A 17,958-nucleotide genomic window follows, 5' to 3' on the forward strand; every position below is an offset into this window, starting at 1 on the left:
ACATCCGGTAACCAGATACCTATACCGTCTACTGAACGGTAAGTTCCTCAATCTGGAAAAGGAGGTCTGCGGCTGGAAGGCTACCAACCATCCCTGACTAAAAATAATGCCTAACAGGAAATGGAACGTTCCACGTGGCTACAGAGGAGGAAGGGCTGGGGTGGGGTGGGGGTTTAGCCCATTGGTACAGTGCTTGCTTAAGACAGGCTCACGCCAGGCTTGAAAGGACACCTAGGGGAATGTAAATAAATTGTGTCAACTAAGGAAGTTCCTAAATAGATTTGCAGAGCAAGTGCATTTTTCATAAGACAAATGACATGTAAGAAAAGCATAAAGACTTTACAGCTCACACTCAGCAATATTAGCAGTAGTCCTGCCTGTGGGAACATGAGCAATTCTTTAGCACTGTGCATTTCTCTCATGTTTGATTTTAAGAGGAACCGAACACAGCTGTTTTAAAATGCAGCTGTGGAGGGCGATACTAGCTTATTCCAGACTGTTTCCTAGTGAAGTGCCACTGATGGTTCACCACCTGGGAAGAATGACTGAGCAGCATTTGGAAGCAGAGCACTGTGGCATCCTGGACATACAGGGTTGACTCAGTACAAGATAGGGCCTTATAGGCTACAGAGGCCAGTTTGCACTGGTGAGCTTGTGTGACAAATCTCATGTGAACTAGGCCACATGCTGCAAGTTAGATAAACAGTGAAATCGTTCTGTCTTAGGCTGGTGAGGTGACTCAGTGGATAAAATGCTTGCTGAGCAAGCCTGATGACCCGAATTCAATCCTTGGAACCCACGTAAAAGCATGGGGACAGAACAAACTCCACAAAGTTGTCCTCTGACCTCTGCAAGCACACCATGGCATGTGTGTTCCCTTACCACACAGTAACAATAAAATATTAAAAAAAAAAAGCTCCATCTTCAAAAATAGTCAGTGCTGCAGATACCTGAACTCACCCCCACACTGCCAGTCCTCCATTTTCTCCTATATGATGTTGTCAAGACCAATGTGGTGCAGTGTGTTCAGCTTGTCTCATTCTCTGCTCCCCTGGTCTCACCACAACTTAGTGACTAGTGGTGGGCTATCACACTGAATGTCAACAGTCCTGAAATTCCAGCACTAGAAAGTTGCAAGTACGATTCCCAGAAGTTGGAGGCCAGACTGGGTTGTAAGAGTTAAGACCCTGTCTCCAAAAAGGCTAAACAGCCCCTGAAAAGACAGAACGTAGTTCGGAGTTCTTTGAAGATCTCATTTAGCTGAGCATGGTGACCTACATCTTAAATTCCTAACTCATGATAGAGGCCAGAGGATCATGAGTTTGAGGCCAGCCTGAGCTGTGTAGGGAGACCTAGGTAGCTCAGTGATAGAGTACTTGTTAGCATGTGCTAGGTCCTGGGTTCCATTTAGAGCACCATGGAAAACAAGAAGATCCCTCACCTGGAGAGACTTGTCATTGTATGGCCAGGCCACACACACCAGGGAGGAACACCCACTGCCAGGTTGTCTTTATTTCTCCTGATGAGCAGCTCATTTTACACTAAAAGTCTTCACTGAGGGCAGCTGCCAAAAACACTTAGATGTCATCCTTTAAGTCGGTGACTGCTAATTGTTTGGAGAAACAAGAATAGGAACTTTAGTGAGAAAACTGGGAAATGCAAGGTCTGTAGAGTTGGTACACTCCAACTTATTTCTGGGATCTAGAGATCCCCTGCGCAGGGCTGTGCACAGACTAAGGACCTGAGAGTGCCCAAGTCTTACCTCTGACCTACCTTGTGAATTTGGGCCTGATAGTTGAAGATGATCTTCAGTCTGCACACAGGACTACTTGGGAATGAAGCCTTACTAGCATTAGACTGAAGAAATCTCCCGAATGGCTGACCACCAAGCTGAATAAGTAGAAATGTCAGTGACCACACACACCAGAATTCAGGGTCAGTCATAAAGGGCATTAAACAAGGGTAAGGAGGGGGAGCAGTCTGAGCTGCTGGTCCCAGGAACATCACTCCATGTATCAGTACTCTGAAATGTCCCAGGCGGAGTGCAGTTCAGAGCCAGGGTACCTGCAAACACACCACTAGCCACTGTTCTTAGTGTTATGTGTATGGGTGTTTTTAACTGTTTTACATCATGAGTGTGCCTGGTATTCCTAGAGACCAGAGAGGAGGGAGTTAAGGTAGTTGTGAGCCACCACGTGGGTGCTGGAATTGAACCTGGGTCTTCTGAAGAACAGCCAGTGCTCTAACCACCGAGCCATCTCTGTAGCCTGTTCTTTTGATTTCCATCTTTCACCTCACAGGAGGAAGTTACTATAACTTTTAGGGTTGTTTAAATCTGTTGGCCACTCAGCAAGCTGTGAGGCTACTCAAACACACAACCCTAATCTTTAGTGGAAAAGATCTCCGAGGCCTAATATAGCAGCAGCATATCATGTTCTTAGATGTTGTGAGTCATGAGGATTCCCTGAGTTTTCTGAGCCTTTCTTAGTCATCCAGTGCTTGTTTGACAGCTGTTCTCATTCTGGATCCTGTTCTTGGATCTTGGACTCTGTGGTCTTCCAACATCACCTCAAACATGTTTTGTGAATCACTGTTTAGAGAACTAGAAAGTTGCTCCTCCATTCCCAGAGAGAATTTAGTTTTTCCAAAGACACAACAGGAGACATTCAGAGTCAGCTAGACTCAAATTCAATTCCTTACCCATTCTCTATGTACTGACTCCTTCATGAGCATCTCTCTTTAATCCTTACTTTTCCCCAACTACGCACAGTAGTCATGACCTAGGAAGGAAGAGCTGAAAGACCTCAGCAGCCACCTGCCTGGCATGGGTTTGAGAGGGACCATTCTTTAGTCTGTTCTCTGGCCTCCTAACTCATGCACCCACAGCGGGGGAACAGAGGCCTGCTTAGCCATACCCTATGATGATCAGCACCACTGTTACTATCACGGGCATGCGCCTGTAGGTGGCAGGAGAGTCAGAAAGAAGCTCCTGTGTTTGGAAACTCTAGCGTCTCTGGCACTTGCACAGAAGGAAAACTGGTGACTTGAGCTGTCTTCTTCCTACATTAGTACTTACAGACTGAACCCATTTGGTCACTTATGAGCACCTAAAGTAGATGTTGTATAAACAAATATCCAAAGTACTACTGCTGGGCAGTTAGGCAAGTGGCTATGGCATTAACTGAGGTGACTTCGAACTCCTGATCCTCCTGCCTCACTTCCCTATGCTAAGATTAAGGTGTGTACTGAGTCTGTGTGTGTGGCACTGGGGACTGAACCTAAGCGCCCTACATCCAAGCCCCACCATCCCCTCATGTAACATTCTTTTCTGTACCATTTTCACCTTTATCAGACAAGTTGTCACACAGGCTATGGTGGCTGTGTAGCTGAGAAAGACCTTGACTTCCTGCCCCCTCCACACAAGTACTGGAGTTAGAATACTCTGTTCTTAGTGCATCAAGTGATGTCTTCATGCTAATTCCCCATCCCATCCCAAGTCTGCCCGCCATCACTGTTCCTCGTCCCAGGCCTCCCTCGTCTCCACCCTGCTCTCACCTCCTGAATGTTTTAGTCTAATGCCTAACGGTAGGACACCACACCAGCTCAGAAAATACCACGTACCCTTTCCTTGTCCCACTTCTTTCATTTCATCTACACATGCATGTGTGGATATAACATGGAAATGTTTTTAAATTAACAATACGACTGTATGATCCACTCTAGGAACATTCATTCCCAAGGAAGTGGACACACTACAGAGACACTTGTGCATCCATAGCCATCCGTATAATAGTTCTATTTGTAATCTGAAAAACTTCCATACTTAAAAAAAGGCACTCTGGAGCAAGAAGCAGGTCAAGAGTAGCTCCAGCTAATAACAACTTTGAAGGCAGCCTGGGCTATGTAAGACCTTGTTTCAAACAAAAAGTACCAGAAACCATACTAATATAATAACTTTACACAATACAGTCTCTTCTCTAAGAAGATAAATAAATAATAAAAAAAATCCAGGAATAAAATTTGAGGAGCTCATAACAGACGACAGTAATGAAAATTTCTCAACCTCAATTACTGTTTATATTTACTAAGAGATCATCAAATATGAAAACACAGAAAAGAAACATAAATTTTGGAAAATGTAGACTTTTAATAACTGCTTTTATCACCAAGTTAATCATGCAGTTACAAAGTAGTTAGAAATTTCTGAAAGGGTACTGTTAAAAAAAAAAAGCATTCATTCTTATATAAATATGTCTGGTACTTCTGTGGAACATTCCTGTTCAAAAGCCCTGGCCAATAACTCCCCAAACAAAAGTCAACCCTGGGCAGTCTCCAGCCTGCTGCTAGTGAAGTGGTGTGCAGAATGCAAAGCCTTGGAAGAAGGGGACACACAGGCTGAGCCTGGCCACCGGCTGTGCTTGAAGCCTGCCAGCCTCCAAACAGGGAGCCCAAGTCTTCTTTTCTGGGACGCTCTATTTGAATTATGGTTCAAGTACTCAGCATAATAGATCTCCAAATGGGAAGAACAAGTAGTTTTCATGGTAAAGCACTCTCTGGACTACGGTACAAGTTTCCCAAGAGTCCCTTGTCCATTGAAGGTATGAGAGCACCCCAATAATGCTACTTTATTTCTGCTGGACTATGATGCAGGGCCAATAAGCTACAAATGATACTGTTTCATGTTATAAAAAACTAGCTTCTTCCATTTCTCATATTTTTTAGGTGTTCACTGCTTGAGTAAAGGTTAGGCTTAAGTGGTTGAAGGCAATTTTATTACAGCAGCATGTACTGGTTTTTTCTGAGAATAACATACATGAGAAATAGCTTTTATTTTTGTTTGCAACTTAGAAAACTGAGTTATTTTGTTGATGTAAAACAGCAATAACTCATTCAAGGACCATGCCACCTGTGGGAAATGCCACACACCTACTTTTTATGTGTTTTGAAGTTTCCAGACTCTTCAAGAAGTGACTGCTCTTGACTGCCTTCCCTGCCAACAGCACTGCCCTATTGGGAAGAGCCCAGAGCAAGGTAGCACGGCCAAGAGCAGGAACTTTATCTAAAAGCGAAACACCTAACTGGCTCGGATACACGTGATTCCTACTGTTACACCTTGTACATGATCCTCTAACTTAATCTCTTTCTCTTAAGGGGCTGATTCCAACTGACTTGTTGAGAACAGTGTCCATTAACTAATGAGTCACAAGAACAGATTTCTGTGGTTACATGTAAACCTGTGACAGGTCTGCAGAAATTATAGGTGAAGAGAGTGGTAAGAAGTCAGCTGTGGCCGTCTATGTGAAGGTCACGCCAGCCTCATTGTAGACCTTGAAGACTTTCTCGATAGCATTGACATAGGCAGCTGTCCTCAGGTCCAGCCCCAGGTTATACTTCATGGCTGTGCGCATAATTTGCTGGAACGAAGGGGAAAGGCAGTGAGACCACCCAACTGAGCAGCAGGATGTGAACACAAAGGCACGTGGGACGCTGGTACTGGTCACTCGTCCCATGACTAGCATGGATAAGACACAGATGGCCAAAGACAAAGGACTGCAACAGCAGCAGTGTTTCTAGCAGGAAGGACTAATTCTCTAGAATTAATGTAAGCTGCTACAGTCCAGGGAACAGCAAGAACTCACTCCTCAGAGCTACAGATGTGAATACTTTCTCTGCCGGTTAACTATCCTGTTATCTGGAATGACCTCAGATCACATACTTAGGACTATTTAAAATAACCAGGAACAGGGAAATGGGAACATTCTACAGTTTCAATGATGACATCTATGCAGCTTTATGAATATGCTACAGGCTGATAAACTGTATACTTTAAAAGATGATTATAGTTCTAAAAGTTATATTTCTTTATTTGGTATATGTGTACTCTGTGCACTTGCACGCCCATGTGCCAGTATACACGTGGATGAGGGAGTTGGTTCTCTTTCTACACTGAGTCCCAAGGACTGAACTTAGTGGTATCCATGGAGCCGTCTTGTCAGCCCATTATATTAAATTGTATCAAGCAAACAAAGAAACAAACCAAAAACTAAAACCCAGAACTCTTCAGAAACTATCAAGCATAGTGGCACATGTTTTTAATTCCAGTAGTAGGTAGGTGGAGGGGACAAGATAAGGAGCCCAACCACATCCTCAGACCCTTAGTGAGTTCAAGGGCAGCCGTGGACACATGAGACTGTTAAAATAAACCAAACGTCCACTAACAAGTGCCAACTTCTTCAGTGGAGTCTGCCTATGTTGCTTTAACCTGGAAATCCCAGTGGACAGAATCTGATCAGGAAGAAACCAGTCTTTAATCCTAGCACTTGGGGAGGCAGAGGCAGAGATCTCTTTGTGTATGTTCAAGACCAGCCTGGTTTACATTTAGAGTCCCATAACAGCCAAGGCAACACAGAGAGACTGTCTCATATAAAGAAATTAAAAAAAAAGCTGTACTCAAAACTGTTACAGATAAGGCCCCAATGTAGAAAAGTTCAAATGGTAAAAAACAAAAACCCCAAACCAAAAATTTCTCTTTTAAACCAGGTTCTATAGTAAGGTCAGTTTTTGGGCTGTTAAGTAGTGATCAGCATTCTAGTTTGGCTAAATACCTTTTTGGTAACAATAAACTGCCTAAGTCAGCATGATTTCTTCCTAAAGCCTGGGAAATGCTTAATATGTGCTAACAATTGTCATCACCTTTGGCTAAAAAGGCACATGTTCTGAGGTACATAAATGGCAGGTAAGATAGAACTACAAGAATGCAATCTGCCGCCATGACAACATGGTTACTGCACTTTCCGGTATCAACAGAGACAGCCACCATCTGTACACTTACCCTGGCGGATCTCTCCATTGTGTAGGCCAAGCCAGAGTGCACGATGTCTTTCTCAGACGCACCCTGTTAGGAAAAAGAACATTAACTTAACAAAAACACAGTTAAGATACGCTTCATTTCTCCAGAAGAGTACCCAGAATCAGGTTGATATGCAGCAATACAGGAAGACATATCAATTCTGTACTCTATCAATGTATACTACAAGTAATAACACTGGAAACAAAACTTGTGAAATAAGATCACAATGAAAACAACCACAGACAAGAAGCCAGAAGGCAGGAAATAGTCAGATTAGCATGCTCCACTCCAGACTTGTTAGCAGCTTTAAAGCTGGAGGACCTAGATCTCTTTGTTTCTACAGATGCTATCCAAGTGGTTTCTTGGGAAGGACTGCTAAAAAAATTAAGTCATTATGGCTCCTAATGTGACATAATACAGCCATACAGTATATAGATCCTAAGGTGCCAGATGAAAACTTGAAGTAGGTTACCAAAAAAGTGTTCTGCTCTGGCCCGGCACGCGGTATATGCCTGTGAGGCTATAACTTGGGAAGTGAAGAGAGGAGGAACAGGAGCTTATCCTTGGCTACCTATTGTAAAAAAACCAGTTGTTTACACTGAACATCTTACAATTCATATTTCTCAACACTTGTATCATGCTTTGTTTTGGTCCATAAAATTAGGGAGGTAAAATAAACTTGCTAACAGGCGAGAACAGTGATGTTTCTCTCACTCATTCATCAAACACTTACTTGAGCAAAAGTACTACATTCTGGGCATGTTGGACATTAGGGACACAGCAATGGAAAAAAAAAATCTCAGGGGTCTCAGAAGTTCAGGCTGGCCTTAAATTTGTATCAACCCTTATTTGTGACTCCTGAGTTCTAGGATTACAGATTAAGTTCTCTTTGTGATGTGTACAAACTATTGACACTCACTATGAAGAACTGGTTGACATATCTTTTGTAACCTGTTAACTCTGTGTCCATATAAGTACCTCCTATTTTCTGTCTCCTGTTTACTTTTCAATTTGTCCTGACTGTGTTCAGTCACCTGCTGTAGTGCTCATTAATCATTCTTTTTAGAATGGACTGAATGGTGAGGTGACGCCACATGGCAGCACTGTGGTGAACATCCTGATAATACTCCATTTAATTTACCTAGCCTGTCTGGAAGGGCAGGGAGCACGTGGAAAGGGCACTCTGGTGTTCCCACTCACCGATATTCTGTCCTGGAACTCTGCTGTGGGGACCACAGGAATAGTTCCACCATGCTTCCCGAACTTCCTCTCTAAACTCTCTTGAACGGACACTGTGAAAAGTCAAGAAACTAAGGTAAGATACTGTTGATAGAAGAGGGAGGAAATAAAGGTAGAACTGAGAGTCACTCTAACCTGTGTTTTAGACATCTGCACCTCTAATGACATACAGGAGTTAAAACTTGCCAAATTCCTACAGAAATGTGAATTTAGGTCACCGCTCTGTTTCCATAACACCCGTCACCAGGGCTTTCTTCCTCTGGCATTGTTAAAAAGAAGTGTTGAGGGAACATTCTCAGAGTGGCAGAGTACTGGGCACAGTTGGAGGTCTTGGCTTTACTTCAGCTGGATGACAAATTCTTAACAGCCGAGTTTAATGTGGGCAAATAAAAAGTATTACCAGAGGACTCAAAAAAGGGTTTCTACACATGGAATTATCTTCTGTAATTAGTGTAGAAAGAACTAGCCTCATTGGCATTTTCATGTTAGCTAGGACTTCTCTGAGCAACTAGAAGACAGATTAGTAAGATTAGTGGTAGAGTTTGTGTCTGAAAAGACTTTACTGTACCAGTAATTTATAGATTATATGTGGGGAAAACCACATTATAAAAGTTTGACTACAAACATTTGAGACCTAATATGTTGACCGTTTATTAAAAAACAAGCACTTTTGCTCTATGGTCCAGAAGACAGAACAACTGTTTTCTGTTCTTAGGCAAAGTCTCTAGGATTATCAGGAACAGATTTCCTAAGTGTGTATGTTTTCCCAGATCTTTCTTTGGCCCAAAGGACAACTTGTGGAGACACAGACAAGACTTTAAGAACTCACTGAGCAAATGGTAGTTAGAGTCCCTTTCGTATTTGAAGGTCAATCGGCCATAGCTGACATGATTTAGATTCTTCAGCCACTCAAAATAAGACACTGTCACTCCTCCAGCATTTAAGTAGAGATCCTATACAAAGTGATACAGAAAAAAATATATAAAAAGATGACTTTAATAAAAAATTATTAGAAATCAATGAACTTATACAGACACAGGTATGTATGTGACTATGTATGTGTCATATGCACACATGGAGATCAGACTCAGTTATCTCCTTCTATCATGTAAATCTCAGGGGCAGAGTACTGGACAAGCTTGGTACCTAGTACCTTTAGCTTCTTAGCCAACTTGTCAGGCTTAGGAACTCAATTTCAATACCAGGGTAGACTAAACAGCTGTGCTATGCCAACTTGACACAAGCTAAAGTCCTTTGAGAGGAGGGAAGCTCAATTAAGAAATTGTCTTCATAAAATGCAACTGCAGGCAAGCCTGGAGAGCAGTGGTTCTCACCCTTCCTAATGCTGCAACCCTTTAATACAGTTCCTCATACGGTGATGACCCCAATCCAAAAAACCATTTTTGTTGCTACTTTACAACTGTAATTTCGATACTGTTATAATTTGTAATGTAAATGCTCTGAGATAGATATTTGTCAAAGGGTTAGACCCACAGGTTTGGAAACATTGCTACAGGGCCTTTCCTTAACTGGTGATTGATGGGAGACGGAACAATCCATTGTAAGTGGTGCCAACCCTGGGCTGGTGGTCCTGGGTTCTATAAGAAAGCAGGCTGAATGAGACATGGGAGCTAGTAAACAGTATTCCTTCTTGGGCTCTGCACCAGCTCCAGCCTCCAGGTTCCTGACTTCCCCTTTGAGGATGAACAGTGTTATGGGGATGTTGCTTCGGGCCCTGTGTTTCTCTATAGCAATAATAATCTTAACCAAGATATCAAACAGCACAGATGTATCTTAAGAGATCACTGGATGGTGTTGGTGATAGCTAGCTTATTCTTACTACAGAACTCAAGAATATAACACAGAATTGTATTTTTAGAACAGTATACATTTAACATAACTAGATTTTCAGAGGGCTACATATATTCGTTACTGGTGGAAGCTAGAGAAAGTGTTCAGGACCACAAAAAAAAGTATCTGTCAGATTATACTAACCATTCTTCCAATCTTTTTTCTCTCTCTCTTTTCTTGAGGTGCTGGGAATTGAACCTAGGACTTCATGTATGCTTAGGTGAGAGCTTGACTATTGAGACCCTGGCTTCGGCCCTGTTGCCATTATATTTCAAAGGTAAATGGAGACCAGGGATTACTACCCCTGTTGGGCAGTAGCAGCCCATGCCTTTAGTTGCAGTACTCAAGAGGCAGAAGTAGGTGGACCTCTGTAAGTTCAGGCAAGCCTGGTTTCCACAGGTCCTAACCCTGGAGCCCTAACCCTGAGTTCCAGGACAGCCAGGGCTATACAGAGAAACTCTGTTTCAAAAGATAAAACAGTATAAAAAAGAATTTACTGTAACTTGTGACACCAGTCAGTGGCTCATTTTCCTCCTAGTGTCTAACAAAATTAATTATGAATCCCAGAACATATAAAACCTGAGGAACATAGATGACTTACTGGAATAACCATGATGTTTCTTTCCAGGAATATCTTATCAGCCTCTGGAGTGGTTGGCCCATTGGCACCTTCAGCAATGATCTGTAAGAGAATTGGGGACATGCACAGATGCTAGGAAAATCGTCACAGGAAAGATACGTATGTACAGGTAAGGAGATAAAAGAAAGCACATAATTTCAATTAAAATTAAATCACTCTACCAAGTGAATAACATTACTTTTTATTTGTCTGTTTCTCTAATTTTCTTAACCATGTTCTGAAACTGGTGATGGTGGCAGAGATCACTGGTAAGTCTTTCATAGCATCCCTAATGCGCATCTACACCGATATTTCACAATGGTTTTTACCTTGGCTTTGACTCTGGGTGCATTGGATTTGGTCAACTGCTTCTCACTGGCTGCAGGAATTAGAATGTCACAATCAGCCTCCAAGATGCTTCCTTCATAGACCTTGGCTTTGGGGAAGCCCAGAATTGATCCATGTTGCTGTAATTGATTGAAAATCAGAATTAATGGCTGTCAACAGTCTAATTGTTGGCTTTAGTGTCTACTATACAAAATCTGTTTTTTAAGAGCTCTTTGAGAACCAGGTATGGAGACTTATGTCCCTGTATCAGGGATGCTGAAGCACGGAGAACACTGCGAGCTTGAAAACAGGCTGGGTTGCATACATATCAAGAACATGTCTCAAAAATACCCTATCAATACTTGAAAGTCGGAGGTAAACTGACCAACCTAGGCTTGAATTAAAGAAAAACAAAACAAAACAAAAAACCCAAACCCACCACCCAAAGACAAAACCAAAAGGGAGAAGAGATAGAAGTTTCTGCCACCAAGCCTGATGATCTGAGTTCAGCCACTCAGGGGCCACACAGCAGAAGGAGAAACAACTCCTACGAGTTGTCCTCTGACCTTCACATGTACATAGTGGCACTAAATAATACAAATACACAAGAACGCTATTATTCTTTCAGGGTGAGATGGCTCAGTGCTTGCCATCAAACACTGACCTGAACTTACGCCCTGGGACCCGTGTGGTGGAAGGAGAGAACAGACTCCTGCAGGTCTGACCCCCAACTGTGTGCCACAGCACATGGCTATATCAGAATAACTCACCAACTTGAAATCTTCCAGTTCTTTTGGGTCAATACCATCTGGATTCCATATACTCCCATCAGATTCTCCAACACCAACACACTTAGCACCAAAACGATGTAAATATCTCATAGAGTGCAGGCCCACATTACCAAATCCCTGTAAACAATTATGCATGACACAAGACTTAATACAAATAGTATAGTCATTTTGACCAACACAAATCCATATTCTGCTAGTTTAGAAGCAAGTCTCAAAATCCTTTTGCTAAAAGAAGCAATGTTGTCAGACAGTGGATGGCTTAAATGGTAAAGGTACTTGCCACCACATGTATGCTGATGATCTCAGTTCTATCCTAGGGACCCATACAGTGAAAGGAGAGATGTTCTCCAGCCTCTATGTGTGCTATGGCACACATACACACACACACACACACACACACACACACACACACCATAATGGATTTATTTTTTGAAGAAGCAATGTACTGAACAGCTTCTTCAATAACAAATTTCTACAATCAAAAACCTGAAACCCAACTTTCTATTACCTATGATACTGAGCCCGGGAGTAGTTTAGTGTGGATCTTTCTTGCTTATAAAGAAATGGCAGGGACTGGAGCAATGGCTCTGTGATTATGAGCACTGGCTGCTCTTCCAGAGGTCCTGAGTTCAAATTCCAGCAACCACGTGGTGGCTCACAAACATCTGTAATGGGATCTGATGCCCTCTTCTGGTGTGCATGAAGACAGCTACAGTGTACTTATAAATCTTTAAAAAAGATTAAATAAATCTTTAAAAAGAATGGCAATGGGACAACTCACATACACACAGTCAGAGCCCAGTGGTCTTATGGCTGAATGTATAAAGGTATTAAGGTAATGCTAAATCTAAACCTCTAACTGAAATATATACAATACATGCTAACAAGAGACAGATTTAGGTCAATGTGAGATTATTTCTGGCATGCTTATGATTGCTTTTATAGTTGAAGCCATTTCTTCTTCTGAATGCAATTTTATGTTTAAATAAGGACCAAAAGAAGTTGGTGACAGTCATGTATTTAATATCTAATACTAAGACACATTAAATTGGGTCTAATTATATGAATCATATCAAAATTAAGAAGTTGAAAAATCTTGGAAATTTACTGTGAAAACAAAACCTGGGGGCTGGTGAGACAGGTGAGTAGATAAAAACTGAGGACCTGAATTTAATCCTTGGGGTTTACACGGTGGAAGGCCTGACCTGTTCTGACCTCCAGTGTACCTTGCGGCATGTGTCTTTCCACATAAATAAATGCACGTACATAACAAAACAAAGCCCCCACATTGTGTTACCTGAACAACAAATGTCTTATCGCCAAACCCTGGTGTCATTCCTAAAATGCTCATGTAAGAAGCTTCATTGATGAAGTTTTCAATTCCATGGAAAACACCCCGTCCAGTGGCGGAGATGCGCCCGTGGATGCCTCCTTGGCTGATGGGTTTACCAGTGACACAGGCATGTGCATTGATATCCTGTAAGAGAGGGCTAGAGATGTAGTTCACAAATACAGTGCTTATTTTCCTGAGTGAGGCTTGAGGTTCAACCCTGGTGCCATGTTTTTGTTTTTTTTTTTTTAAATCCTGTTAGAGGAAAGAATCATCATTTAAAGGAAGAATTTAGATCTCTTTTGGGACAGGTCAGACCTTGATCTTGTGATCCTTGTCTCAGCAAATGCTGGGATTACAGAAAAGTGCCACCACAGCCAATGCTAAATGCTGTTTCTATGATCAAGCCAGTACAACAGAGCACATCCTTGTCAACTAAACATGTTTTCATTAAGAGTGTGCACATGTTGGTGTTGGGGCACTGCCTGTAACCCAGCGTTTGCTGAGGCGTGAGAAGCTCAAGTTCAAAGGTGCCCTGGTTAATAGTAAGATGATTTCAAAACAAAATCTACAAGGGTGTACAAACCTGAGTATGTCTGATTTATGTTTAAAGTTCATATTCACCTACAGGTTCCTAGGTTGTTTTTCACATTGAGAGATACAGTTTAGGAATTTAGTGTTAAGCATAAATAACAATACCATAAGCTTGAAACTATTATTCCTTTACTGAAAACCCAAGTCATATGAAGTTAGGGTGCACATTGTAAGCACCTTAAAATTATCAATACAGAAAACAAAACCCAAATATTGCAGAGCCAAGAGGAACTGAAATTTTCTTAGATGGAAAGATACTTAAAAAAAAAAAAAAAGACTGGGTTTGGTAATACACACCTATAATTTAGCACTTGGGTTAAAAGGCAGAGGCAGGAGAATCTTTAAGTTCAAGACTAGCCTGCTTTCCACAGTGAGCTCCAGTACAGCCAGAGCTACACAGTAAAATCTTGCCTCACTCAAATAAAAAACTTCAAAAGATGATATTCAAAAGAAAAATGTTAAATGGTGTTTGTGGTCAAGAGGCAGAAGCCTGTGTCCTTGGGAGCATTAACAGATCTGCAGAGTGGGTGGAGGGGTGGTTTCAATTAAGGCTGAGCATGTCTCTTTATTTCCTAAGACAAATAGGGTCTCTGGAGTCCAGGCTGGACTCCAAATCACTGAGCTCCATGTAAGTAAGCTCCTGCCTTATAAAATGAGGATAGTAGCTGTGGAGGACAACATTGACCTTGGGTTGCACATAAACACACACACAAAAGGGGGGAAAAGGTTTGTGAGGGATTCCTTTCTGAAATACTGCACACTATAAACACAGCAAGCAAACCACTGTGGAACAGACACATTCATTGACCACTGAACGGAAGTATGATCATACCTAGAAAACCAACAGAGGATGAACGATGAATTTTAAACCACTGGCAAAACATGCCTGTTAACTGAATTAAGTTGTCCCTGCAATAAAGTGATCAACTTCATATTATATCCCTACCAAGAAGTCACTTGATTTTTATTCCTATTATTTAAATATACTTTTTACAGCGAGAACTTGGAATTGTGTTAGTTATACAGTTACCAACAAAAAGAATGAAAGCATGTTTAAAAATTGGGCAGTTTAGTAAAAGCCCTCAGAATTAGCAGTTTTCCCACAGTTCTCTTTCATGAATAATTAACACCATGAACACAGAATTGCAAAGCTGGTGCCAAATGGTTCTAAACTGTGGAAATGCAAATGCTGGAGCTGAAGGAAATACTGTGTGAGGTCAGGCCTGGTGTCAACTGATTCCCTAGCATACCTAATGGAGGTATAGGATCATGTCCCCCAACAGCATATTGCCAATAGGGTTAAAACACTAGTAATAATAGTTTTCCCACCTTGGTTTGGGTCTTTAGATTTCCTATCAGTTAAATGACAGAAGAGTGTTAACAATCTCCATCCACGGTTTATTTGGTAGAACCTCATAAAACTTCATGCTGTCACAGTTGTGTAGGAGCTATGAGTAACTGCACTGCCTACCAGCTTGCAGTGGTCACCACAGAGCCCAGCTCAAGGGCAAAATAGCTCAACTAGTGCTTTCTCTTAAAGGTGGTATACAAGTCAGGTGTGAGAGTGAAGGCTCGAACTTAGCTGTGACAAACTTAACTCTTTGGGAGCCTGAAGCAGCATAGCTCTAAGTTTCTATCTTAACTGGGCTTTATAGATTTTGTTTCTTTAGAAAAAGATATGAAAGTGGAGTTGTAGTACAAATCTATGCATTTCATAGACAGGCATCTTTTTTTTTTTTTTTTTTTTTTTTTGGTTCTTAATGAGGACTGTAGACTGTTCTCAGTACATTACTCTATGCAATCCTTCCTTCTTTCATCCTACCAGGCTTGGGAAGAAGATATTAATGTTTCCTTACACATGAAGAAGCTAAGGAAGAGATTCCTAACTCATAAAGCTGGTGAGTGAAGGAGGCAGGATTGTCTGTGTAACAACACTGCTCAGGAAATGTGTCTCCTGCAAAGCCTAGCTTCCCACTAGGGGCCTGGAAGGACTGTATTTCTCTTACATGGTCTGCCTTGCACACCAATGATTCTGTGGTTCATATCCAGCTAACTAACAGCCAAAGAGAAAACCTTCCCAGGCAGCAGATACCTTTCAGACTGACTCCCTTTGCTTCTCTTCAATGCTACTCTTCTTAGCTGGAGGCTTTACTTAATGTCTCATTTCCCTCTCTTCATCCCCGCCTGGGATCTTCTAGCCAGCCCTCAACGATTCCATCTCCTACTACACTGAGTGAAACAGGATTATAAGCTCTTCATGGCTTCTCCACTGTTCAGAACAAAGCTTGATGTCTTGGCTGTCCTTAGCAGTGACCTGGCAGGAGCTCTTTAGTCTTCTGTCCTACTCTCTCCTAGTGACTGGTTTAACACCCACCTCCCTGATTTTCAAGTTCACTTGTCTTCTGTACTTCAGGACTTTCTACCCCACACAAGTCTTTCAGAGCTCAGACTGTACTTCCAATGGTTCCGGTTAGGTCCCACTATCCTTTTTTAATAGTTTTGAAACAGCTTCCACATCTATACCATTTATAATGTGCACCTGATTTCTGCTTAGTGTAAATGAAAATTTTTTGAGACAGGGTCTCTCTGTGTAGTCCTGGCTGTCCTAGAACTCTGTAGACTGGGCTGGTCTCCCTCTGACTCCAGAGTGCGGGGATTAGAAGGGTGCACCACCCATCCAACTTTACCTTCTTTTGTCCTCTCTGTCTCTCTCCTCTCAAAAATAAATAAGCTGGGTATGTTTTTAATTCCAGATCTCAGGAGGCAGAGGCAGGCAGATCTCTGAGTTTTAGGCCAGTATAGTTTATAGAGCAAGTTCCAGAACAGCCAGGGTTATACAAAGACACCTGGTCTAGAGGAGCGAAGGGAGACAAAAAAAAAAAAAATCACTTCTCTTCTTAGTTTATGGATATTGTTTTCCAGGGTTCCATGGCTTTCAGAAATGAAGCTGCTCTCTCCAGCCCTGGGTCCCTGAGCTGTGACGATGGGGTCGGTATTATAGATAGCTACTCTTCCTGTAGGATTTGTCACAGCAGAATCTCTTTACTATCAAGTAAAACCACACTAGGACTTGATATCTGTGTGGCTCACTTACCTTCTGTCACCTTTACACATCTTACCTGCAGTCTCAGCTGTTCTCTTCCTCTTAGCCCCCAAAGCTCCAGATGCTGACATTCAACCAGATTTTCAAGGTCCAGCCCAAATATCCCTTCAAAAAGGCCTTCTTTAAGAACCCGGAAGTCTACCTTCATATTACACCATTCCATACACAGCTCCTCTTTAAGTGAAAGCACTTTTGAGGGGAAGGCAGACTCGAATGTACCATCTAGTGCCTTAACAAGTGAGATGGTTGGGAAGGGTCTGAGCAAACCCAGTTCATGCTCACTATGCTTACAGTTTCCGAATGGAGGGGGCAAAGTAATATGCATACCAAATGTATAATTAGTGGACATGAACCCAGCGATTACCAACTTACGGAGTCAGATGACTCATTATTTCTGTGGACAGCAATGTAGGAAGCCTTGGGTTTCAGTGGATACTCACATAGTGCCCTATGGTGCTGGCATAGGTGTCAGCGATCCAGGACATCTCCCGCTCACCCGTGCTCATGTCTGGGGCAGGCACATCAATGCCAGGACCTGGGAGCACAGGGAAAGGGCAGTGTGCTAGTTTTTAAGATAAACTTATCCCAACATAAAGATGCTTGCAATTCTCTAAGAGAACAATGTCACTGTGGCTAGAAAACTTTATATTTCATTTTGCTAACAAACTGAAGTTATAAAAATATCCATTAAATGCCTCTTTTCTATCAGATTTGTACATACAATGTTTTATCACTATTTCTTCTACTAGACTTTATTGTGTTGTATCTGGAAATTATCTACAGACAGTAGATTTAAGTTTCTCCTGGGACTTCAGGGTATGGTGCTGGTAAATATTTGGTCTCTTAACCTCAGTTCCTTATCCTGTACTTAGAGATAATGTATCATTTGAGCACTATAATAGGATCCTCCTGGTTACTGAGTAGATGGGCAGGAACAGTTAGCTCCCTATTGGCTGAGGTTTTCTCACTAAGTAGGAAGGGAAGAGAAGCGACACTGCTGAAGCAAGTGTGGAGGCAAGGCTGTGACACTTTCGTTTCTGACTTATTAACCAGTGTCCATCTGGCACAGCATTTAGTTCTCCTGAGCACAGCAGACTACAATGTGAGGCTGAGAATAACAGTGGCTCATGGGTATTAACAGTACCGTGCTGCCTCTAACACCGCTGGGTATGGTGAACCTACTGAGCAACACATGCAGTGATGCTCACTCCAACTGTAAAGGGAAAACTACACACTCTCAAAACCAAAAGATAA

The 17,958-nt window shown here is 42.0% G+C and overlaps 1 protein-coding gene across 1 annotated transcript in view; it reads right to left on the reverse strand.

Annotated features, from left to right (window-relative positions):
• Positions 1 to 4,129: 4,129 nt before the first annotated feature.
• Positions 4,130 to 17,958, reverse strand: part of GLUD1 (glutamate dehydrogenase 1) — a 30,627-nt gene continuing 16,798 nt past the window's right edge. Inside the window, exons 5-13 of the mRNA XM_080925970.1 lie at positions 17,145 to 17,239; positions 12,975 to 13,154; positions 11,657 to 11,794; positions 10,889 to 11,026; positions 10,542 to 10,622; positions 8,919 to 9,042; positions 8,051 to 8,142; positions 6,833 to 6,895; positions 4,130 to 5,414 (exon numbers count right to left, since the gene is read on the reverse strand). Coding sequence (XP_080782096.1) covers positions 5,295 to 5,414; positions 6,833 to 6,895; positions 8,051 to 8,142; positions 8,919 to 9,042; positions 10,542 to 10,622; positions 10,889 to 11,026; positions 11,657 to 11,794; positions 12,975 to 13,154; positions 17,145 to 17,239 — 1,031 coding nt within the window. The 3' untranslated portion in view covers positions 4,130 to 5,294. The remainder of the gene's footprint in view (positions 5,415 to 6,832; positions 6,896 to 8,050; positions 8,143 to 8,918; positions 9,043 to 10,541; positions 10,623 to 10,888; positions 11,027 to 11,656; positions 11,795 to 12,974; positions 13,155 to 17,144; positions 17,240 to 17,958) is intronic.

The sequence above is a fragment of the Micromys minutus genome (assembly GCF_963924665.1).
Source record: "Micromys minutus genome assembly, chromosome: 12".
NCBI lineage: Eukaryota > Metazoa > Chordata > Mammalia > Rodentia > Muridae > Micromys > Micromys minutus.